The 24,876-nt window shown below is 35.3% G+C and overlaps 1 protein-coding gene across 1 annotated transcript in view; it reads left to right on the top strand.

Annotated features, from left to right (window-relative positions):
* Window positions 1–24,876, top strand: part of PIK3CB (phosphatidylinositol-4,5-bisphosphate 3-kinase catalytic subunit beta) — a 161,740-nt gene that overhangs the window by 76,181 nt on the left and 60,683 nt on the right. The window contains exons 5-9 of the mRNA XM_077756682.1: window positions 862–1,085; window positions 9,927–10,106; window positions 13,273–13,443; window positions 14,826–14,903; window positions 23,930–24,181. Coding sequence (XP_077612808.1) covers window positions 862–1,085; window positions 9,927–10,106; window positions 13,273–13,443; window positions 14,826–14,903; window positions 23,930–24,181 — 905 coding nt within the window. The remainder of the gene's footprint in view (window positions 1–861; window positions 1,086–9,926; window positions 10,107–13,272; window positions 13,444–14,825; window positions 14,904–23,929; window positions 24,182–24,876) is intronic.

The following is a 24,876-nucleotide window of genomic DNA, read 5'->3' as shown; positions in this document are numbered from 1 at the left end:
CAGTTTTAAGCTCATTAGTTTAAAAGTTTTCAGATTCTTAGGCTTTATCAGATATATTAAATATGATTTTTACTTGGTTTGTAAAGAAAAACTGGATATTTTACATGTGGTTTTATTTTATTTTATTTTATTTTTTAAGTTTATTTCTTGATTATGAGAGAGAGAGAGAAAGCACACGTGTATGTGTGTGTAAGTGGGGAGGGACAGAAAGAGAGGGAGACAGAGAGAATCCCAAGTAGGCTGTATGCTGTCAGCAAGGAGTCCCATGTGGAGCCCCTCTCACAAACCGTGAGATCATGACCTGAGACCCTTAACCAGCTGAGCCACCTGGGTGCCCCTTACATGTGGTTTTAAAATGTGTAATGTTGGAGCGCCTGGGTGGCTCAGTGGGTTAAGTGTCCGACTTCAGCTCAGGTCACCATCTTGCGGTTCATGAGTTCAAGCCCCACGTCGGGCTCTGTGCTGAAAGCTAGCTGAGAGCCTGGAGATTGTCTTCGGATTCTGTGTCTCCCTCTCTCTCTGACCCTACCCTGCTCTCTCTCTCTTTCTCTCTCAAAAATAAATAGAAAACATTAAAATAAATAAATAAAATGTGTACTATTTCAGTGATTATCTTTATAAAACCGGTAACTACATTTCTTTAAAAGGTTTCAAGTTTGGCTTCTTTAGAAATCTAATTGTATGTTCATCTTCTATACATGAAATGTGTTATTTTATCTGGATATTCTTTTGATCTCGTGTAGTATTTTCCTATCCAGTTTTGATAAAAAATCGAACATCCAGTATATTTGGTTGAATATATTTTGTGTTGTCTTATATTATTATTAGCTACTCAAAATGACACTTAAAAATTTTGTTTAGGTCTGCATGAATTTGATGCACTGAAGGATCCTGAAGTGAATGAATTCCGAATAAAAATGCGCAAATTCAGTGAAGAAAAGATTCAGTCTCTTGTGGGATTGTCTTGGATGGACTGGCTGAAACAGACATATCCACCAGAACATGAACCGTGTATCCTTGAAAACTTAGAAGATAAACTTTATGGAGGAAAGCTCATTGTGGCTGTTCATTTTGAAAATTGTCAGGTAGTATTATGTTATTTTAAGAAATATTTTGTAATAAATCTGTGATTTTATCTGAATGCAGCACCAATCTTAGAAGATGGTCTTGCTCACTTGGTAAATGCTGTCACAAAGAGCATTTTTAGATTTAAGATGGAAATAAATTTAGCATTATGTGTGATACATCCTTTGCACATACATGATTTTTGATGGAATGTTGTATTAGTCTAGGTTGGGGTTGGGAAACTGCAGTTTTTGTATGGTTTTTATACTTAAAAGAGATATAAAAAAACTCAAGGAATTTTTAAGAGATGTTAAAGAAAAAGAGAGAAAGAAAGAATGAAAAGAATATTGAGAGAAACTCATAAGTTGTCAGCAAAACCTGGTCCTTTACAGAAAAAGATTGCCTACCCCAGTCTAGACAATGTTCTTTAGTGTAGTTACTGTGTTTTCTCATGTGATTTTGCTCCTGTCTATAAAATGAAAGCTTTGATCAAATGATCTCTTTTTTCCATATTCTGATATTTGCATTCTGTAAATATGTAATTAAGTGCTGGTATGGAATTAGGCATTATAATGGAGTGTGTATATGCAGTTAGTCTGTATCTGAATACTCATAGTTACCTTAGAAGCCAGATTGTGGTACTACCTTTGTATCTAGTATGGTCATTTTAGCATTTAAGACCTAGCTTAGAATTAGGGTAGGAGTTCAAGAATATTTTGTGATGTTCTTTCTTCAGTTACCGTGATAACAACAATGATATGAACCATTTTAGTAGCCATTTTATATTAAGACTTCACTATGCCAGGAGCTATGAAAGAGGAGAGGAGAGGAGATATTTGGATATTGTAAAATCTCAAGATTAAATTTAAAATACTGTTTAGGGAATTCTGCACTTTGGAAGAGCTGGAACAGGGAAGTTTACTGCTGATAGGTGACTAGAATCCAACTTGAAAACACTGGCTCAAGGCAATTTCCCCATCTAGGTCAGTCTGAGTTTCATTTCTTATGGGTCAGATCTCTACTGGATAGACATATTTCGATGTAATCATCATTATAAAAAAGTATGTGTGAGAATAAGTGTTTTGAAATTAAAAGAGAAATGGAGATGCTGTAAAATCTTAGTGGATTCCAAGCAGTCATAGAATTTTTTTCAATTTTATATATATATATGAATAAAATCGAAAATTTTATTTATATCTATATCTATATCTATCTATCATCTATCTATCTATCTATCTAATCTGTCTATATATCTATCTAGAGAGACAGACAGAGAGACAGACAGAGAGACAGAGGTTTTTTAAGTTTTTATTTTAATAATCCAGTGCTCATCAGGACATGTACACTTCTTAATCCCCATCACCTGTTTCACCCATCCCCCGACCTACCTCCTTTCTCCTTTTTGATAACCGTCAGTTTGTTTCTTGGTATCTCTCTCTCTGTCTCTAAGCCTAGTTTGTTTGTTTGTTTTGTTTCTTAAACTGCACATATGAGTGAAATCATACAGTGTTGTATTTCTGTGACTGACTGACTTTGCTTATCATTATACTTCTTAGCTCTATAGTTGTATCAACTATACAACCTAGCTCTTGTTGTTGCAAATGCCAAGATTTTATTTTATTTTTTTTTATGGCTGAATAATATTCCATTGCATATATTCCCCATCTTCTTTACCCATTCACCTATCAATAGACACTTGGGATATTTCCATAATTTGACTACTGTAAATAATGCTTCTATAAACATAGGAGAGCATATATCCCTTTGAATTAGTGCATATATCCCTTTGAATTAGTGTGTTTTTATTTTTTGGTAAATATCCAGTATTTTATATTTTGGTAAATATCCAGTTATTACTGTATGTAGTTTTACTTTTAACTTTTTTTAAATTAAAAAATTAAAAGCATTTTTTCTATCTTAAAATTTTTGAGGAACCCCCATACTGTTTTCCACAGTGGCTGGACTGGTTTAATTTCCCACCAACAGTGCAAGAGGGTTCCTTTTCTCAACATCCTCGCCAAAGCCTGCTGTTTATCTCTTGTGTTTTTGATTTTAGCCATCTGACAGCTGTGAGGTGATGTCCCATTGTAGTTTTGATTTGAATTTCTCTGATGATGATGATATTAAGCATTGTTTTGTGTGTCGGCCACCTGTATGTTGTCTTTCAAAAATGTCTATTTATGTCTTCTGCCAGTCTTTTCATTGGGTTATTTTTTTTGGGGGGGTGTTAAATTGTAGAAGTTCTTTTTTTTTTGATAGTTTATTTATTTATTTTGAGAGACAGAGAGAGCATGAGCAGGAGAGGGACAGAGAGACAGAGAATCCCAAGCAGACTCTGTTTTGTCAGCATGGAGCCCAGTGTGGGGCTCCATCTCATGAACCATGATATCATGACCTGAGCTGAAATCAAGAGTCAAGACACTCAACTGACTGACTCACCCAGGTGCCCCAATTTGTAAAAGTTCTTTATATATTTTGGATACTAACCCTTTATTGGATATGTAATTTGCAATATCTTCCCCCATTCCTTATGTTGCCTTTTAGTTTCATTGTTTCCTTCACTGTGCAGAAGCTTTTTATTTTGGTATAATCCCAATAGTTTAGTTTTGCTTTTGTTTCCTTTGCCTCAGGGGACCAAAAAGTTGCTGTAGCTGATGTCAGAGAAATTATTGCCTGTGCTTTCTTCTAGGATTTTTATGGTTTCCTTTCTCACATTTAGGTCTTTAATCCATTTTGAATTTATTTTTGTGTATGGTTTAAGAAAGTGGTCCAGTGTCATTCTTTTGAAAGTAGCTGTCCAGTTTTCCCAAAACCATTTGTTGAAGAGACTGACATTTTCCCTTTGGATATTCTTTTCTGCTTTGGTGAAGATTAATTGACTATATAATTGTGGGGTTTTTTTTTTCCTGGTTTTTCTATTTTGTTCTGTCAATCTGTGTGTCTTTTTTTGTGCTAGTACTATCCTGTTTTAATTACTACAACTTAGTAATATATCTTGAAGTCCAGAATTGTGATACCTCCAGCTTTGCTTTTCTTTGTTACATTTGCTTTGGCTATTTTGGAGTGTTTTGTGGTTCTCTGTCAATTGTAGGATTGTTTGTTCTAGTTCTGTGAAAAATGCTCTTGGTACTTTGATAGGGATTGCATTAAATCTGTAGATTGCTTTGGCTAGGAGACATGTTAACAATATTTGTTCTTCCAGTCCATGATCATGGAATGTCTTTCCGTTTCTTTGTGTCATCCTCAATTTCTTTCATTAGTGTTTTATAGTTTTCAGAGTACAGGTCTTTCACCTCTTTGGTTTGGTTTATTCCTATGTATCCTATTATTTTTGGTGCAGTTTTAAATGGGATTGTTTTCTTAATTTCTTTTCCTGCTGTTTTATTATTAATCTATAGAAATGTAACAGATTTCTGTATATTGATTTTGTATCCTGTAACATTACTGAATTCATTTATCAGTTCTAATAGTTTTTTGGTAGAGTCTGTAGGGTTTTCTATATATAGTATGTCATCTGCAAATAGTGAAAATTTTACTTATTCTTTAGCAATTTGGATGCCTTTTATTTCTTTTTTTTCCTGTCTGATTGCTGTAGCTAGGACTTCTAGTACTAAGGTGAATAAATGTGATGAGAGTGGACATCCTTTTCTTGTTCCTGGTCTTAGGGGGAAAAGCTCTCAGTTTTTCACCTTTGAATATGATCTTAGCTGTGGGTTTCCCACATATGATCTTTATTATGTTGAAGTACCTTCTATCTACCCCTACTTTGTTGAGGGTTTTAATAATGAATGGAGGTTGTACTTTGCAAATATTTTTTAAGCATCTGTTGAAATAATCATATGGTTTTTATCCTTTCTCTTATTGGAGGGTTGTATCATGTTGATTGGTTTGTGAATATTGAACTGCCTTGCATCCCTGGAATAAATTCCACTTGGTTGTGGTGAATCACTTAAAAATTTTTTTTTAAGTTTATTTATTTATTTTGAGAGAGAGGGGGAGAGAGCGAGTACACACACAAGCAGGGCAGGGGCAGAGAAAAGGAGAAACAGAATCCCAAGCAGGCTCTGCACCATTAGCGCAGAGCCTGATGTGGGGCTTGCACTCATGAACCGTAAGATAATGACCTGAGCTAAGATCAAGAGTCAGATGTTTAAGCGACTGCACCACCGAGGCACCCTACCATTACTGCTAATGACCAACATTGGGAAGCAGCATGTAGGAATATTAAATTAAGCATGTGATAAAGCGTAACAAAGTGTACATATAGGTTAAAAAATGATTTTCACGGGATTGTTAGGGAGAACTATAGACAGCAGTTTCTTTAAAAACATGAAATTTTAGATGACCACATAGTCAATATCAGCCAGCATAGAACAGGACTCTTAAGAAGCAAGATAAATATAATCATGGAATTATCATGTTTCAGATTTAAAGAACATTAGTCCCAACAGCCAGACCACAAAGACATTATTTTTAATTCCAAAGGTTAAAATTTATTAAAGATACCAATAAACCCGAGCATCACTTTTAAACCTGTGTTGTTTTCTTTTTTAACCTCAGCCAGCCTAAGTTATATGAAATAATTCTGTCATTTAAGGGAGGGGGGCAGATGGCATTTGAAATAGTCTCCTGTGTGTTAGGGAACAGGGCACATGTACAGAGGGTAGAAAGTGGTGGAGACTATATTTTTTGGGAATTTTTGAGAATGTATCAGAAACATGGGCAGAAATGTGAGAACAATGAAGCACATACAGTAAAACTGTGAACAAAGAATAAGTATTTCTTTACCTATCTAGACATTATCTGAATTAGTCCGGTTGTCATGATATATACATCATCATTAATGAATGAATACATCATCCCTTCCTACTAAACAAATATCTATCCCACTCATATGACCAATGTCTTTGTTGCATAGTCTCTCATATATAGATGTTTGTAATCATTGAGCAATACAATTCAAATCAGTTCCTCAGGAAAATTACAAGTCTTTTAAAGGTGCAATATGTGAAGTATTTTGAAGAGATGTTGGAAAACTGCTTGAAAGACAAGAAAAAACCAGTTGAGTTTTGATCAAGTCATTCCAATTAACATTTATGTGAAGAATATTAACAAGGGTGATGAGACACACCGATAGTAATTTACAAGACGTGAATTTTATCACCAAGAGATTAAGATTGGTCTTTGAAGGAAAATTTCGAGCCATTGGCACTATATACAATTCCATTGTATAAATCTAAGTTGACCTTTAAACAATGCGAGGGTTAGTGGTGCTAATCCCGCTCCATTCAGAAAACCACATATGGGGGTGCATGGGTGGCTCCATTGGTTAAATGTTTGACTCTTGATTTTAGCTCAGGTCATGACTTCATGATTCATGAGACCAAACCCCGCATTGGGGTTCTTTGCTAGTGTAGAGCTTGCTTGGGATTCTCTCTCTCCCTCCCTTTGTCTGTACCCTTGGTCTTGCGTGCGTGCTTTCTCCTCTACCCTCTTAAAAAAGAAAAAAATCCACTTATAACTTTTGACCCCCACAGAACTTAGCTACTGATAGACTCCTGTTGATTGAAAGTCATCTTTGGTTAATACATATCTAATATATATATTATATACTTAATTTTTATAATAAAGTAAGCTAGAGAGAAGAAGATGTTATTAAATCATAAGGAAGAAAAATACAGTATTGTAATGGTTTTATATTTAAAAAAAACCATGTAATTAAGTAGACCCACATAATTCAAACCCATGTTTTTCAAGTGTCAGCTGTATATCCATTATCTCAATTGTATCTTTCATAATTGATGATAAAACATTTGTATTTCTGTTGTTTTTTTGAAGTTTATTTATTTTGACAGAGAGAGAAGGAAGGGCAGAGAGAGTGAGAGAGAGAATCCCAAGCAGGCTCTGAGCACTGTCAGCATAGAGCCCGATGTGGTGCTTGAACTCACAGATCGTGAGATCATGACCTGAGCCAAAATCAAGAGTTGGTCACCTAACTGGCTGAACCACCCAGGCGCCCCTATTTTTTTTGTCTAATTTTAAATTATGTGTGTGCGTCTTACTGATTTGTACAAGTTTTTGGTATTTGGGGGGGTAGTGAATTTTTGTCATCCATAGGTGTTGGGAGTGTATTTTCCCGAAGTGTTGCTTATCTTTTTTATTCTCTTTGTTTTGTTAGTTTTGCTTTGCTTGCTTTTTATCCTCAGGTTCTAGTCAGTCTTCACATTTCCTCAATTGTCATGTCATACACACACATACACACACACACACACACACACACACATAAACTTCAGTATTGTTGTATGAAATAATGTTGATTTATATATTTCTGTTGGATGTATACTAGAAACAGAACTGGGGAGTCATAGGTATATGTGTGTAATCAGTTTTTAGTAGATACTGCCAAATAGTTTTTCAAATTCACATTCCTGCCAATAATATTTTGAGAGTTTAGTTTCTCCACATCTTTGCTAATACTTGATATTGTCAAATTTAAAACTCTTAACATTTGTCATGTTCCTTTCCATCAAGTTTTAATTTTCACTTAATATGTTTTATTTCTTAGAGTTCCCTTTGATTCTTCTTCAGATATATTTGACCTTTATTTGCTCATTTTCAAATTACCTTTAATTCTTGAAACATATCAACCATACTTGTTTTATTTTCTGAGTATTATTTCCAATATCTACGGTTTCTCAAGCCCAGTTCTGATTTCTGGTGTTTTCTGTAGGTTCTTGTTATCTGATTTTAGAGTGTTCTCCAGTTTTGTATTTCTAAATGTATGAAATGGAGGGTAAATGGGAATCATAGAATAATTTTTTTCATGTATTAAGTTGCTTAGGCATTGTCATCCAGACATGTGCTATTTAATACAGTAGCCAGTAACCACATGTCTATATTTAATTTTAAATTTAATTAAGTAAAATTAAAATTCAGTTCTTTACATGAGCCGTATATTAAGTTCTCAAGAGCCACTGTAGCTAGCACAGAATAGAATATTTCTATTATTAAAGAGTTTTATTGGGTAGCACTGCTTTAGACAGTTATGACCATTTATATTATGTTAGAAAAAAATATATCTCTTTGTGACTCTTTTTTTTAAAGATAGATTGCTTTTAAGCTAGATGAAGGTTAGTTTTAAGGGAGATAGTGCAGGAAGATTAAACAAGAAGTTATATTTCTCTTTAGGATAAACATGAGGCATTGCTGAAGTAGAAGAGTATTACTAGAAAGGGAGAGAAAGTGACCAGTTGGCAACCCATTAGGATATAAGATCATTGATATCCTAGTAGGAAGTGAGGTGAGTTAGGAAAGCGTAATCATGACTCCTCATATGACTCTCCGGATCCTAGCTCATACGCTTTGATGCATATAGCAATAACTTGTATAGAAAATTTAGGAGAAAAAGGGTAAAAATACTAGAGAAAACAGACTGGGACACCCAGTAAGTTTAAATTACAAAGTTGGAATTTTAAGTACCTTGTGGAAAAGGGAGGTGACTTAACTTGTTAGAAATACTGAAGAATCAATCTCCAGTCAGTACAGTGGATTTTCTAACAATCTCAGTTGTCCAGAGTAGCAGTTAGCTGCCTTAGGAGATGGTGAATTTTCTTATATCCTTGGTCTGTGATCATATGGTATGAAATTCTTTTGCTAGATTATGAGAAGTGTTATTAGATTAACTTTAATGTCTGTACCTTTGGGATTTATGATGAATAGTTTTGATAATATCCAATCCCTACTGTATCTTCATTTTTCATTAATTAAAATTTCTTTTATTTCTTTTTATGTGTTTTAAAATTGGACAGAATTGTTCATTTATAGTTTGTTATAAAGTATAGATCTCTTCTTATCAGTGACAACATAAAATTCTCAGTTGAACTAAGTTTGGACAACTGCAGGTTTTTGGTATCTTTTTTGAAGAAAGATATTTGGGAAAGCATTCAATAAACTTCCTGATGAAAAGCTTTAGTTAAATATATACTTTAGTTAAATATTAATCTGGCCTGTGGGATCTGTGGCAGTTTGTATAGTGTAAGGTGACTTGCAAATTATCAGAAATATTAACAAATTTGGTGTGGACACATCTTTAAAATTATTTATTTTTAAATTTTATTTTATTTATTAATTTTTTTATTAATTTTTTTTTNGACGCGGGGCTCGAACCCACGAACCGCGAGATCATGACCTAAGCGAAAGTCGGACGCTTAACCGACTAAGCCACCCAGGCGCCCCTATTTTTAAATTTTAAAATGTTTAAGTAATCTCTACACTCAACGTGGGGCTCCAACTCAGAACCCCAACATCAAGAGTCACATGCTCTGTTGACTGAGCCAGGAAGGTGCCCCTGGACACATTATATTTAGAAAACAGAAGGGGTGCCTTGGTGGCTCAGTTGGTTAAGGCCAACTTTGGCTTAGGTTGTGATCTCATGGTCATGGGTTCAAGCCCTGCATTGGGTTCTGTGCTGACAGCTCAGAGCCTGGAGCCTGCTTTGGATTCTGTGTGTTCTCTGTCAGGTTGTGATCTCATGGTGTTGGGTTCAAGCGCTGCATTGGGTTCTGTGCTGACAGCTCAGAGCCTGGAGCCTGCTTCGGATTCTGTGTGTTCTCTCTCTCTGCCCCTCTCCCACTTACACTCTATCTCTCTGTTTCTCTCTCTCAAAAACATTAAAAAAAAATAAAAAAACAAAATAGGAAAATGTACTGCAATGTTAAATGTAAAAGATATACATAAATAACATATATTCATATGTGGATATTATGTATGGCTATATTCAATGTAGCAATAAGTACAAATGTAAAGAGTGATTTTTTCAGCACAAATATAAAATTGTTCCTTTTTTCTACCCCTCTTTTTAGGATGTGTTTAGCTTTCAGATATCTCCTAATATGAGTCCTATCAAAATAAATGAACTTGCAATCCAAAAACGTTTGACTATTCATGGAAAAGAAGATGAAGTTAGCCCCTCTGACTATGTGTTACAAGTCAGTGGGAGAGTAGAATATGTGTTTGGTGATCACCCACTAATTCAGTTCCAGGTATGTGCATTAACCGTCAGCTTACTGGAGGTGTGTGTGTGTGTGTGTGTGTGTGTGTGTGTGCATTTAACAATTTAAATTTCTGATAAAAACGTGTTGTCACATATAGAGTATTTAGAACCTACAGAAAACTATACAGAATTAAATAATAGATATTCATAATCCTACCTACATCTGATAACCATTGTTAACATTTTGGCATGTTTTTGTCATTTTACTTAAGGTTACGTATTTTTTTGGCATAATGATTGTGTATTTAATGTTTCTTTCTAAATGTTTGCTTTCTACTTTTTTGGTTGTTTCAGTGTTATAATTTCCTGTAGCATTATGAATTCTTAATAAAACGTGCTGTAGCTGCCTACTTTATCATGTAAACATAATGATTTATTATTTTTTTAATAGAAAAGCTTAAAATATTTTTAATGTTTATTCTTGAGAGAGTGTGAGAGCACAAGCACACGTGGGGGAGAGGCAGAGAGAGAGGGAGACACAGAACTGAAGCAGGCTCCTGGCTTGAGCTGTCAGCACAGAGCCTGATGTGGAGCTGGAACTCACGAACCTTGAGATCATGACCTGAACCAAAGTTGAACACTTAACTGACTGAGCCACCCAGGAATCCCAGACATAATGATTTAGATACGAAATATTCTGGGGCAAGTAAAATACAAGATATTTTGATTAAATGGTAACTAAATGTATAAAAATTTATTTGTGATTATAAGTTAACCAAAGTCTTATAAATTTTCATTGTGAATGGAAAACTTTTCAGTTTCCTTTATAAGTTATATTTTACATATTTATATTATATATGTACATGTATATAATATGTATAATATTGTATCTATAAGTGCCCTCCCCTTCCTTATTTGTTTCTTCTACATATGGTAGGAATTTTGTAAGCATTATGTCTGGCCATCCTCAAAAGCCTTCCTCTGTTTCTGGCATACGTATTTCAATGCAGTCATGAATTCCTTTAGTATAGTGCATCAGATTGTAGAGTAAAATGAAGTTTAAATAAGATAAATGCAGTGCAATACTCCTCCCTCAGCACTGTCCTTTTAAAGGATAGAATCGTGGCTTTGTCTTCAAGGAACTTGAAGGTATTTTTGTTGAAATTACATTTGGAGACTAAAAATGGTCATTACATAAAGAATAAGGCTAAATGCCAAGTTAGAGGTAAATAGTAACAGGATTTTATAAAGTTACATAATTATTCTTATTGGTGATTTTTTTATTTGTGACTTTTATTGTTTTAAGGAAGAGGGATAGAGGTATGTTAAATATTAAGTGATGTCTTTTTGAGAATAAGGAGCTGTGATTTATTAGCAGCTAATAGATTTTTTACCTTTCTTTTCAGATTTTTAGTGTGGCCTTTAATTCTTGTGGTTTAGTAGGTAGAAAGTCTAGAAGCAGTTAGAACTTCTCTGCACAGCTTTGAGAGCTGTGGCATTCTGACAGTCAGCACTTGAACTGCAGCCCATGAGAGGAAGAAGAAAGATGAAAAGTATTTGGTTGGTAGCGTAGGAGTATTGACTTCTTTATGTTTTGCCATCTTTTAAGTAGTCTTTTGCTTCTTAACACTTTTTTTTTAATCTTAATTAGTGGAGGGTATATTGTTGTACTTAAACCAGGATTTGTTATTATAAAGAAAAATAAAGGCTTGTATACGTTTTTCTACAGGGTTATAATGAAAGAGAAAATATATCATGTAGGCAAAGAAGTGTGAAGAAAGTGGAATGATGAATATTTTATAGTGAAAATTTTTTGATTGAATATATTTATCATAATATCATCTAACTGCCAATTATAGGCCATTCTGGAATTTTTTTTAATTTCAAAAAATGTATTTATTGGTTCTGAATTGAATACAATACATTGAATCACACTTTATGTCTGTATCGGAAATTTATTCTAATGCGGAATACATTAGGTTTCTTTCTCCTCAGCTTGTTAGAAATTTCTGGTAATATGAGTAACTGCTCCTTTTTTTTCCTCTCTCTTTTAAATTTTATTAAAAATTTTAATTTTTTTTAATTTAAAAATTAAAAATTTTTAAATTTTTAAAAATTTTTAATTTTTATTTAAAATTTTATTAAAAATTTTTTTAAAATGTTTATTTGTTTTTGAGATAGACTGGGTGTGAGCTGGGGAGGGGCAGAGGGAGACACAGAATCTGAAGCAGTCCCCAGGCTCTGAGCTGTTAGCACAGAGCCTGATGCAGGACTTGAACCCACGAACTGTGAGATCATGACCCAAGCTAAAGTTGGACGTTTAACCGACTGAGCCACCCAGGTGCCCCTTCTTTCCTTATATGCTTTTGGAGAGTCATCCTGGTCTCATTGAAATAAAACAAAGCATCAAGTTCAGATGACTAGTAAAGGAAGATAATAATGGTTGTCTGGAGTCCTGTGCTGTAAGGGTACCAGGTCTGCCTCAGGGATCCATGGGAAAATCTAAGTTGACTACCTCAGGATGTGAAGAAATGACCACATGTGTACTACATGTTCACTTGTCCTGACTGATTGATCAAAGCTTGCACTGTGATATCACAGTCTATACTGATCAAGTCCCACCCCTAGAAAGGTGAGCTGATAGGTCAAACTGTCCACTGTTAGGCGCAAAGAAAAGGCAAAACGACTATACGCATTTTTTCAGGGTTTAGCAAACAAACAAACAAAGACAGGTAGATTTAAAGATAACAGGTTTGAAGATGCCAGGAATGTAACTTAGCTCTTCTGATTTTCCCTTCATCTATTAAAGAGGAAAATCTCTTTTATAGGATTGTTAGGAAAATGAGCTATAAATAATAAGTAGCAGCTAGTTCTTAGGTTCTTAGGAGTTCAATTAATGGTAGCAGTTTTATGTTGTGATTTTAATTTCTTATATTCTTGACATTGAGTTGTTAAGGTGTATTTTTATAGTACATTGATATAATGGTGTTCATCTTAATTTTATTCTTCTATCAATTTAAGTTTTGGGTTTTTTTGGTTAGATAGGCTCCACACCCAGCCTGGAGCCCAATGCAGGGCTTGAACTCACAACTCTGAAATCAAGATCTGAGCAGAGATCAAGAGTCGAACTGTCAAACTGACTGAGCCACCCAGGTACCCCTTGATTTAAGTGTTAGCTTGAAAATCTTTACCTTATTCTTTCCTTGCTACTGTAGTATATCCGGAACTGTGTAATGAACAGGACCTTGCCCCATTTTATGCTTGTGGAATGTTGCAAGATCAAGAAGATGTATGAACAGGAAATGATTGCCATAGAGGCTGCCATAAATAGAAATTCATCAAACCTTCCTCTTCCTTTACCACCAAAGAAAATGCGAATTATATCTGTAAGTTTCATGTGTGAACTTTTGGTAACTCTCAAAAGCATGTGATTTTGTTAGGTTGTGTGCTTCAGCCTCACACAGATTTTCTCTGCTCACTTCTCCTGTGAAAATCAAAATACAGATTTGCCAAAGATCCATTACCATTTATTGGTAATTATCTTTCTTTCATTCTTTTCTTCCTTATAATTATCTTTTTAAAATTTTTTAATTAAAATTTTTTTAAAATGTTTTTTAAAATTTATTTTTGAGAGAGAGTGGGAGTTGGGAAGGTGCAGAGAGCGAGAGGGAAACACAGAATTCAAAGCAGGCTCCAGGCTCCGAGCTGCCAGCACAGAGCCCGATGCAGGGCTCGAACCCAAGGTATAGAGCCGAAGTTGGACGCCTAACTGACAGAGCCACACAGGCGCCCCTATAATTATCTTTCTAACTACTATCCTTTTTCCTTAGCTCAAGCTACATGTAAATGTAAATATGTTATTTCTGGTTTTGGTGTTCTTTTGGTGCCACAGAAATATCTCACCAGATTAGAAATTTCTTGAGATTACAGCTAAACATAGACTTTAGTGAGCAATTTGAGACATTGTAGTAGACGAGCTAGATGTACAGAAATAGTTGATTTACTGGTAAAGTTCATTTCTATCAGCTTAGCGCTGAGAATGTTTTTGGAATAACTGGCCTTCTTCTTACTGCATAGTTTTAGAATAAATATATCAAAGATACCATTTTTCCAGAATGTAACATATTTATATAAAGCAAATCTTAAGTTTCTATTTATCGACTGGAACAGTTAACATTTTTTCATAGTTATTCGGTTTTAACAAGTTGTATAATTTAATCTCTCTTCTTGAGAGTAACAGTATATTAATTGCCATTTAAAAGTATATTACTTTAAATGGTCAATTCTTAATTTGTTTTTAATGCTGATTTTTGAGAGAGGAAGAAAGACTAGAGTGGAGGAGGGTCAGAGAGCGAGGGGGACAGAGGATCCAAAGTGGGCTCTGTCCTGACAGCACGAGCCCGATTCGGGGCTCAGACCCACAAACTGTGAGATCGTGACCTGAGCCGAAGTTGGACCTTTAACCTACTGAGCCACTCAGGCGCCCCTAAATGGTTAATTCTTAATTCATCCAAAACTTTAATACTATTTGTTTATGGCATTTAATATAGTGACTTTCTTAACAGTATTGGAATGCTGCCCGTGTTTTGCTATAAGAACAAAGTGCTAATGGTTGTGATGCTTAATTTAGTACACGTGACTTTCATTTTGTTAGTTCAGAGGTCTATTTTCGTTATTTTGCCAGTGGACATGAGAACATATATGATGATTTCATTGCTAGCATAGAATATTTATTCCTTAATTAAAACTTGATTTCATTCTTTTACAGCATGTTTGGGAAAATAACAACCCTTTCCAAATTGTCTTGGTTAAGGGAAATAAACTTAACACAGAAGAAAGTGTAAAAGTGAGTACTTGTTAACATTTGAGTTTTTTTTTTTTAATCTGCTGCATTATTTGAATGACTTACCGATACGCTTAATGAATGTCACATTGGAGATTAAATTTTAGGTATATTGGTCAGTTATACGAAATAGAATATGGCAATTTAATGTAAGACAATTAAGAATCTTTGTCTTTAAGTATCCTTTGAATAGTTGTAGATGGACTGGATAAAGTGACATTTTCCCCTTATATATTATGTAAAAGAACTTGCTTTAGATCAGGAATTCACCAGGTACAATTTAAGCCAAAGCTGTAGGTCAGAGGTTCCTATGAAGCTTCACTCTCTTTTGTCAGCCTTGTTTAGAGCTGCACACAGCCTCCTTTCTTAACCCCCCCGCCCCACCCCTTTTTTCTTTTAAATTTGCTGAACACAGAGAAAATGTAATAACCATTTCCTGGAAGAAAATAGATGACTACATTGTGGACCACAAGTTGTTAACACATGGAGATTTATTGCATAACCCCATACAATTAAGTAAAGACTTAACAAGGCATTTTGTCTTAAAGTGTAAAGCATGCATTTTCCCCTATTTTGCTTGGCAGGAAATTAAGTGAATAGTTTTGTGATCCAAGAAAGAGATTCACTTAGTTTGAGATGTTTGCTGGCATGAGGACAAATTCAGAAGCACCTTGCCAAAGATTACGAATGACTTGCTTTTATAAATGGACTTTAAAGATCCTTTAGTTAGGTGTCATTAAAATAATGGCTTTTTAAAAAAATTTTTGCTTTTACATTCTCAGGTTTTAATTTTTAATGAGTGTACTTATGGCCAATTAGCCTTTGTTTTCTGTTTTAGTGGTAATTCTGTTTTTTCTTTTATTTAAACTTTCCTTATTAATTTTTGTCCAGTTGTAAAAGTATAATATGATTGTTGTAACAGGTAAAAAAAAGTTGAAATGCCATTAAAGAAAAAAGTTATTGATCTTTTTTCCCCAAATTGACTTGAGAAGCCGTCCTCTTATTAATATTCTGAATAAGCTTATTTAGAATTGGTATTATTTCTTCCTTAAATGTTTGGTAAGATTTACTCCAAGCCATCTGACCCTAGAGTTTTCTTTGTGGGAAGGTTTTTAATTGGGAATTTAATTTCTTTAATGGATATGTCATTAGATTTTTATTTCTTTTGTGTCATTTTTGATAATTTTTGTCTTTTGAAGATTTTATTTTAAGTTGTTAAATTATTAAGTTCATAATAGCCCCTTAAATTAGCTTTCCATTGCTGTTAGCAAATTACCACAAACCTAGCAGCTTGAATACCTATTTATTAGCTTATATGTCTGTCATTCAGAAGTCTAGGTGTGATGTGGCTGGTTTTTCTGCTTATGGTCTTAACAGGTTGAAATCCAGGTGTGAGTTAGGTCATATTTCTTCTGAAGGCTCTGGAGAAGAATTTGCTTCCAACATGATTCAAGTTATTGGTCAAATTCAGTTCCTTGAAGTTGTAGAACTGAGGTTCTCATTTCCTTGCTGAGTCTTGGCAGGGGATTGACTCAGGATTGCCCTTAGTTACTAGAGGCATCTTTCAAGCCTGTCTCTGTGGCTCTGTTTTTAATTCTATAGAAATGGAGAATTTCTCAAACGTCAAATCATTCCCACCCTTTGAATCTCTTGCCAGGAAGATCCTGGTCCCTTTTTGATGGCTCACCAATGCATTGAGCCTGTGGAAGATAATCTCCCTTTCTCAGAGTCAGCTATGTCAAATAGTATAACCTAATCTCAGGAGCGAAATCCATTATATTCACAGACCCAGAGATCTTATGGGGGACATGATTCTCTATAGTTTGTAGTGAAAACCGTAGGTGTTCAGTGAAGATTCACTATTCTGCCTGTCTGGCACTTGAATGTCTTTTGACCTTTTGAGTGTACTTAGAATTTTGTAGCATAACTAACTTTCTGGTCAGTCTTTTCCTAGCCTTGTGGTGTTTCACTTTTCAGGTACACCTCTTAATATGCAGGAGAAACCTTAGCTCAGTGCTGTCCCAAATCTAGAAGATGATGTTAGTGCACATAGAATTCAAGAAGCCCTCTGGTTATAGCTCTAGTGGGAAAGGGTCTTCTAACTCTGAGAAACAGTGAGGACCTCCCCACTTTTCCCTCTGTTATTTGTTTTTGGTTCTTTTGTCTGTTCTCATTTGCCCCAGTTTCTAAGAAGTCCTGTGGCACCAGTAGCAGTGGTAGCAGTGGGGACAGCCCTAAAATGCAGAGAGTTGAATCTTCTCTGTTGAGAAGAGTTGTAGTCACAAGAGAATGGGGCAAATCCTCACTGGCTTTTCTGTTTTCCTTTCTCTTTTTCTGTTCTATTTGACATAGTTGTAGGAAGTGTGGGTGAATAAAGCCTCAGGTTTCTGGCTGGGTGATTAAAAAAAGGGAGCCCCAGACAACCAAAAAATACTTGGATGATTGAAGAGTGGGAGGAGTTTGGGAGAGTAACCCCTTTTAGTTGTTTATGCTTACAGGTTTATTCCTGAACTGTACATATGTGAATCTGAGTCTTAACTGCCTACATACTCTGAGAACTAAACTGAAGCATAAACTACCACCCAGGTCTCAGTCAGGTCACTGTATACTGTACACATAAGACAGATCCAATAGCTCTGTAAAGAATTTGACTAAACTGGTATTAGAACCATAGCTTCAAGGGGCTTGTTGCAACTTGGAGTCTGAACCTAACCATCATCTGCTAAAATATATCAACATTTTCTGTAGGATATAAACAAAACCTGGAGTCTTACAACATAGTGGTCAGAATGGTCTGTGATGCAATTTAAAATTAATTGGCATAGAAAGAACCAGGAAAATATCAAGTTGTATGGATAATGATAATCAACAGGTGTCAGTGTTGAGATGACATAGATGTTAAGTCAGTTTTTATAAAAATGTTCTAAGTAAGGGCAAAAACAATTGAAAGGAATGGGAAAATGAAAAGTCTCAGCCAAGAAGTAGAAGATAGGCACCATTTGGAAAATTTAGAACTGAAAAATATAACTTATAATTTATAAACTCATTGAATGGCCTCAATAGTGGAAACGTAATGAGAAAGGAAAGTCAGTGATTTGAAGATTAATAAAAATAATTTTCAGTTTGAATAAAATGGAGAAAAATGAGGAAGAAAAAACTCTTTATAGCCTCATATATTGTGCAGCAGTATCAGAAAGTCAAACAATATCAGAAGGTTGAACATCAGAAGGTAATCTGAGTTCCAGAAAGAAAGGAATATAGTTCAGAAAAACTTTTTAAAGAAATTCTCACTGGGAGCTTTCCAAAATTGTTAAAAGACACAAATATAACAGATTCAACAAACTCAGTGAACCAGAAATAGGATAAACACAGAGAATTTCAAACCTAGGTACATCTGATATCACAGTTATTAGTCCAAAGTCGTAACACCACATGGCCTAGTTATATAGGTCTCAGCACTCCTAAACTATTAAAACATATATGACCAGTGGCTCAAGTGATGATCTCATGGTTCATGGGTTCAACAGCCCCACACTGGGCTCTTTGCTGACAGCTCAGAGCCTGGAGCCTGCTTCCAATTCTGTCTTCCTCTCTATCTGCCCTTACGCATTCATGCTCTGTCTCTATCTTTCAAAAATAAATAAACATTAAAAAAAAAAACTTAAAATAGGGGCGCCTGGGTGGCTCAGTCTGTTAGGTGTCCAGCTTTCAGCTCAGGTTATGATTTTGCAGTCTGAGAGTTCTAGCCCCATGTCGGGCTCTGTGCTCACAGTTCAGAGCCTGGAACCCGCTTCTGATTCTGTGTCTCCCTCTCTCTCTCTGCCCCTCCCCCACGCACGCTCTGTCTCTCAAAAATGAATAAACATTAAAAAAAATTTTTTTAATATATATAACCTGAGGGAGGAAAGAAAGAAACTATGTTTTTCCTCTTCTTATTTCAATGTCTGGAACACTAAATAAATATTTGTGCTATGAATTAATACATTTTAATGTAACGATCTCTAACATCTTTATTTTCCTAGTGTTTTTTTTCTGAAAACCAAAATTTCTCCTTAGTGTCTGCTATCATGAGAGATTTTAAGTTCAGAAAACAGGTTTTTGAAAATTAAAAAAAATTTTTAAATGTAGATCGTTTTTTGTACTTGTTTTTGTTTTTAAATTTTTTCTTTTTTAACATTTATTCATTTTTGAGAGACAGAACTTGAACAGTGTAGAGACAGAGAGAGAGACACACACACAGAATCCGAAGCAGGCTCCAGGCTCTGAGTTGTCAGCACAGAGCGTGATGCGGGGCTTGAATCCACAGACCGTGAGATTATGACCTGAGGCGAAGTCAGATGCTTAACTGACTGAGCGACCCAGGCGCTCCTCTTGTTTGTTTTTAACCATGTATCATCTTGAATCATTTTAGTGAATTATAGATTTCTCAAGTAGATATAATCTTAATGACTTGGCCTTAAATCATACTTTGACTAAATATAATTAAATAATGAGTAATATTTCAACACATTTTTTTCAGAATATACAGGGTCTCTTTTTTTCTTGTTACCATGCCTTGGTTAGAGTCTTTATTATTATTCTTTTCTAGATTTCACCCTTTGCTATTGTTGTTTATAGTTAGTACAGAACTTTTCAAGTTCATTATACTTGAGTTTTTTGACTTTAATGGCCAGCGCCAACACCCATGCCAGCATCTTTACAGTAGGTAAAATAATGTTTCACATATCTTTCTTTTATAAAATCTTTCACCGGGTAGATTTAAAATATAATGTTAAGTACAATTCAGGAAAAGTTATTCTGTAAGAGACAAAAGTAATTCATCCTCAGTATTATACTCAAGCATGTGATGGTTTATGCTTAATTGAATGGTAATATTTTAACTTCCCAAAGAAATAAATGTACTGTGTGTCTTTTAGGAAATTCTGAATGTGTATTTTTCCCCCAAATTGGGTTTTGGGTAAGGTTTAGGCAGCAGATGCTTTGTTGTGGCCGTGTAAGGTCAGATATATATATATATATATGCAATCAAAGCATAAATACTTTGATCATCAGGTCAGCCTACAGTGGAATTAAAATAGTTTTAGGGACATGAAGTTTGTAAGCAGGGTTCATGTGTGAATTTATGAAAATGTCCAGTCTACCCCCTCCTACATCTTTACATGGAGATTTGTGGAGCATCAAGTGCAAATGAAATAACCTGCATTTTTCTGGAAGAAAAATACTCTTTAAACCCTTTACTTTATCCCAGCATATGTGCCATCTTCAATCTGCCCCACCCACATGACTTCATAATTTAGTAACAGTGATCTCTCTATAGTTGGTGAGTATTGGTTTCTGATTTTTATTAGCTTCATAATTTGATCTTCCTCATTACTTGCTTTTATCTTATAAAAATGGACTAGTATTTCATTATTCTAATGTTCTATAACTTCTAAATAGAATAGATTGACCGATAGGAGGTATCCATCAGAGCATGTCATCTTTAGGTAACAAAACCTGATACAAAAGGGAGCTTAAATAGGGACCTTAAAATTTTTTCATAGTTTTATTGAATGTGAGGAAGGCTTATTTTACAGGAGAGTAAATGGCTATGCAAGTTTTCAGCAGTTAAGTAAAGGTAAGAAATGTGATTTCAGTGATGAAAGAATAATTTTACTTTTGAGACTGGTCAGTCTTGGTGCTGGTCTACCTGAAAACATGTAGTATGAAGGGGAGGCAAGTGAGTAGGTTTATCCAGGGTATGGATTTCAGTTGTGTGTGACAGAGGGAGAGACCAGCATTGGCAGAGAGTTTTGGTGAAGGCAAAGGTAGACAAAGCTGATGGGGAAAGAGGGGGAGTTGTTGGTCTTTGAAATGGAGGCTTAAAGTGGGCAAGGAGATTTTCCTGTGGGAGTGTTAGAGTGAGTTAGAAGGGGAAGTGGTTGGAAAGCAAGATGTAGCAATTAGTGATTTGGAGATGCCAGGATGTGGCAAAGTCAAATTCTGCATGTGATTGGGTTTGTGGGGCTGAGGGGAAGGAGAAGAAGTACTATGGAGATTTTGAGGTCAGGGAACTCTGAGGTCTGATGAGTTGATTGCTTTAGGCATGTGGGCCCTGCCTCAACACCTCTTAGTGTTTTTCCTCTCATTTGAATTTTTCACATCTTGGAAAACAATTACTGACATGTTCTTTGTAAGAAAATTGAAAAACTGTACCTCCTTTGCTTACTATTCTTAAGCCTTTGCCTGTAGCCCAGACATCTTTTCATTTCCAGACTATTTTCACATGCATCAGTACACATTTCTTTTTTTTAATGTTCATTTATTTATTTTTGAGAGAGAGAATGTGAATGTGGGGATGGGGTAGAGAGAAAGAGGGGGAATCCCAAGGAGGGTCTACATTGCTTGCTTGGGACTCTCTCAACTCTCTGCCCCTCCCACGTGTACTCATAAGCGTGCTCTCCCTCAAAATAAATAAATACTAAAAAAAAAAAAAGAAAAAAAAAAAAAGGAGGGTTGCCTGGGTGGCTCAGTTGGTTAAGCATCCGACTACAGGTCAGGTCATGATCTCGTGGTTCGTGAGTTCAAACCCTGCATCAGACTCTGTGCTGACAGCTTCGAGCCTCCTGGAACCTACTTCAGATTCTGTCCCTCTCTCTCTGTCCGTCCCCCATTCACGCTATGTCTTTCTTTCTCTCAAAAATAAATATGATTTGCACTTTCCTGATTAAAAAAAAAAAAAAGACAATGACTGGTGCATAGTGATGGAAACTTTCCTAACCTCCTGATAAACTAAAATTATCAATCATTGTGTATTCATTAACTGATGTTCAGTTCTCCTGAGGTATGTTAGGGAGGAAAATAAAACTGAAATCTGAGTTTTGTGTTCTTCCTATCTCCTATACAATTTTACTAACACTAAATGCCATCTTTTGAGTATTTTATGATGGGGCGATTTCTTAATTGCTTGGGAGAAAATAATTACGGTTCTTTTAGGCAATTACAGTTTTCTTTACAGAATAAAGTAATTATTTTTCCTATTTTGTGTCTTGACCTTTAAAAATACTTTTAAAGTATTTAAAGGTATTATAAGTGTCTTATAGTTTAGATACTTTGAGGATAGCATAAAGGTAAATACGAAGATTTCCTAAAAGTACTGTTGTATAAATCCTTCTTTATAATTATTATCATATATTTTACAGAGTAAAAATGAATCTCCAGACATTTTGCCTTATTTCAGGGAACACAGGGCAATAGCATTTATTTTTAAAAATTTTTTCACCATTTATTCATTTTGAGAGATAGAGTACAAGTGGGAGAGGGGCAAAGAGAGACGGAGACACAGAATCTGAAGCAGGCTCCAGGCTCTGAGCTGTCAGCACAGAACCCGATGTGGGGGTTGAACCCATGAGCAGTGAGATCACTACCTATGCTGAAGTTGGATGCTTAACCAACTGAGCCACCCAGCCGCCCCAGCATTTAAAGTACTGTAGAGTGGACATAGACTTAAAAGTTCCTTAAGGCTGTGACTGCTCAATCTTGATACTATTTATTTTATTTATTAAAATTTTTTTTTAATGTTTGTTTAGATTTGAGAGAGAGAGCATGAGCAGGGGAGGGGCAGAGAGAGAGAGAGAGAGAGAGAGAGAGAGAATATGAAGCAAGCTCCAGGCTCTGAGCTGTCAGCACAGAGCCCAACACAGGGCTTGAACTCAGAGATAGCAAGATCATGACCCAAGCCAAAGTTGGACACTCAACCCACTGAGCCACCAGGCGCCACTTGTCTATTTTTTACTTATTTGTTTATTCTTTTGACAGTGTTTAAAAATAGAAAACCTTGAATGGTTGTTTTTTTAAAAAAGTAATATAAAAAGTGATTTCCATTTTCACTCATTTGCATTAAAATTTATGGGTTTTGGATTGATTGTGGGCATTTGGTGTTATGCCGGTATTTAGGATCTTAAATTTAGATCATCCAGCTATTTTGTTTGGTGCTTTCTAGAATAATAATTTTAAAGTATTTTATGTTGTGTTTTTTGTTTGCTTGTTTGTTTTTTGTTTTGAGAGAGAGAGAGTGCAAGCAGGGGAGGGGCACAAGGGGAGAGAGAAGATCTCAAGCAGACTCCTTGCCCAACACGGAGCCTGACATAGGGCTTGATCTCATAACAGAGATCATGACCTGAGTTGAAGTCAAGAGTCGGACCCTTAACTGACTGACTGACCCAGGTGCTACCGTTTTAAAGTATTTTAATGATAACATTATAAAATATAATTGAAGATAACTTAAGAGAAGAATAAGTCATGAATATTCTTGCTATCATTGTACAACTAGTTTTATTTGTATTCATGTCTTTGTGTTGTCAAAATGTGAATATGGTTTTAGTGAGTACATAGTGTATTTTGCTATTTTATTTTTCATTTAAGATTACACAGTATAGGCTTCTACACAGTACAGACTTGATGATGGTTTGAAAGTAAGAAACATAGGGGTGCCTGGATGGCTCAGTTGGTTAAACATCTGACTCTTGTTTTCCGCTTGGGTCATGATCCCAGGGTCCTGGAATCTAGCACCATGTCAGGCTCCAAGCTGTGAGGGCTTAAGATTGGAATCTGCTTAAGATTCTGTCTCTCCCTTTGCCACTCACGCCCTCTCTCTTTCTCTTAAATAAAAACTTAAAGAAAGTATGAAGAGACTTTGGAGACATTCCTTCCATTACTTCCTTTCCAATTTTACAGAAGAGTAAGACAAGACCCCAAGTAAATGAAGTCAATAGAATTGAGCATATGATAGTAGTAGTTTCTATATTTATGGTCTTGGTGTCTGTAGACCTATTTATACTATTGAGACCTCTTGCATTAAGTGAAAAATAGGTTAAAATAACAGTTTAGTGAATTATATACTGATTAATTAAAGCCTGATGGTTCTGTGGACAAAAAGTTTTCCCTAGAGTTGGTATACCCCTTCTCCCAGTATATGATTGTTCTTCAAAATTGAGTTGTTTCATTGATGCAGTATTCATAAATCTGTGTTTTTGTCTCCTTTATTATAGGTTCACGTCAGGGCTGGCCTTTTTCATGGTACCGAACTCCTGTGTAAAACCATTGTAAGCTCAGAGATATCAGGGAAAAATGACCACATTTGGAATGAACCACTGGAATTTGATATAAATACTTGTGACCTGCCACGAATGGCTCGATTATGTTTTGCTATTTATGCAGTTTTGGATAAAGTGAAAACGAAAAAATCGACTAAAACTATTAATCCATCTAAATATCAGACTATCCGGAAATCTGGGAAAGTGGTAATTATACACTACTGAAAAAATTTTTATAATGGAATAATTTTATGACTCTCTGAAATAATTGAGTAGTATAAGTGAAATTTTATTATAACTTTGGTGCATAAGAAGTGATTTTAAAAAGACAGTAAATCTCCATTTTTATGTTCTGTTGATTCAATTTCTTTTCTGGCAGATTTGTTGTAGTAAATGTCCTACTGTAAGTGTTCTATTATAAATATAATACTTTTAAGAAGATATAGGTGAGGGGTGTCTGGGTGGCTCAGTCACTTAAGCATCTGACTTTGGCTCAGGTCACGATCTCATGTTTTGTGAGTTCAAGCCCCGGGTCGAGCTTTGTGCTGACAACACAGAGCTTGCTTTGGATTCTCTGTTCCTCTCTCTCTGCCCCTGCCCTGCCCATACCCCCCTCAAAATAAATAAACTAAAGAAAAAGATATAGATAAAAAAGAATGAAAAGATTTAAAAAATTATGTGTCCACAGTCCCTTAACTAAAATTCTAGGTGCCACATATGCTTGAACACTCAGAATTTTTTGAATTTTAGAAAGATCACACAACATGCTTCACTCAGCACACCTTGTGGGATCTGGGGCACAAGTCTGTAATCAAACACATTACTATCTAACAGTGAAATATATGAATATTCATACTGAATGAGACAGATGAGTATCAGTTAAGTTCATGCCATTTCTGACC

The sequence above is a fragment of the Crocuta crocuta genome, unplaced genomic scaffold, assembly GCF_008692635.1.
Source record: "Crocuta crocuta isolate KB4526 unplaced genomic scaffold, BGI_CrCroc_1.0 scaffold337, whole genome shotgun sequence".
NCBI lineage: Eukaryota > Metazoa > Chordata > Mammalia > Carnivora > Hyaenidae > Crocuta > Crocuta crocuta.
Note: the sequence above shows the minus strand (reverse complement) of the source record. Positions and strands in the feature narration are given on the sequence as shown.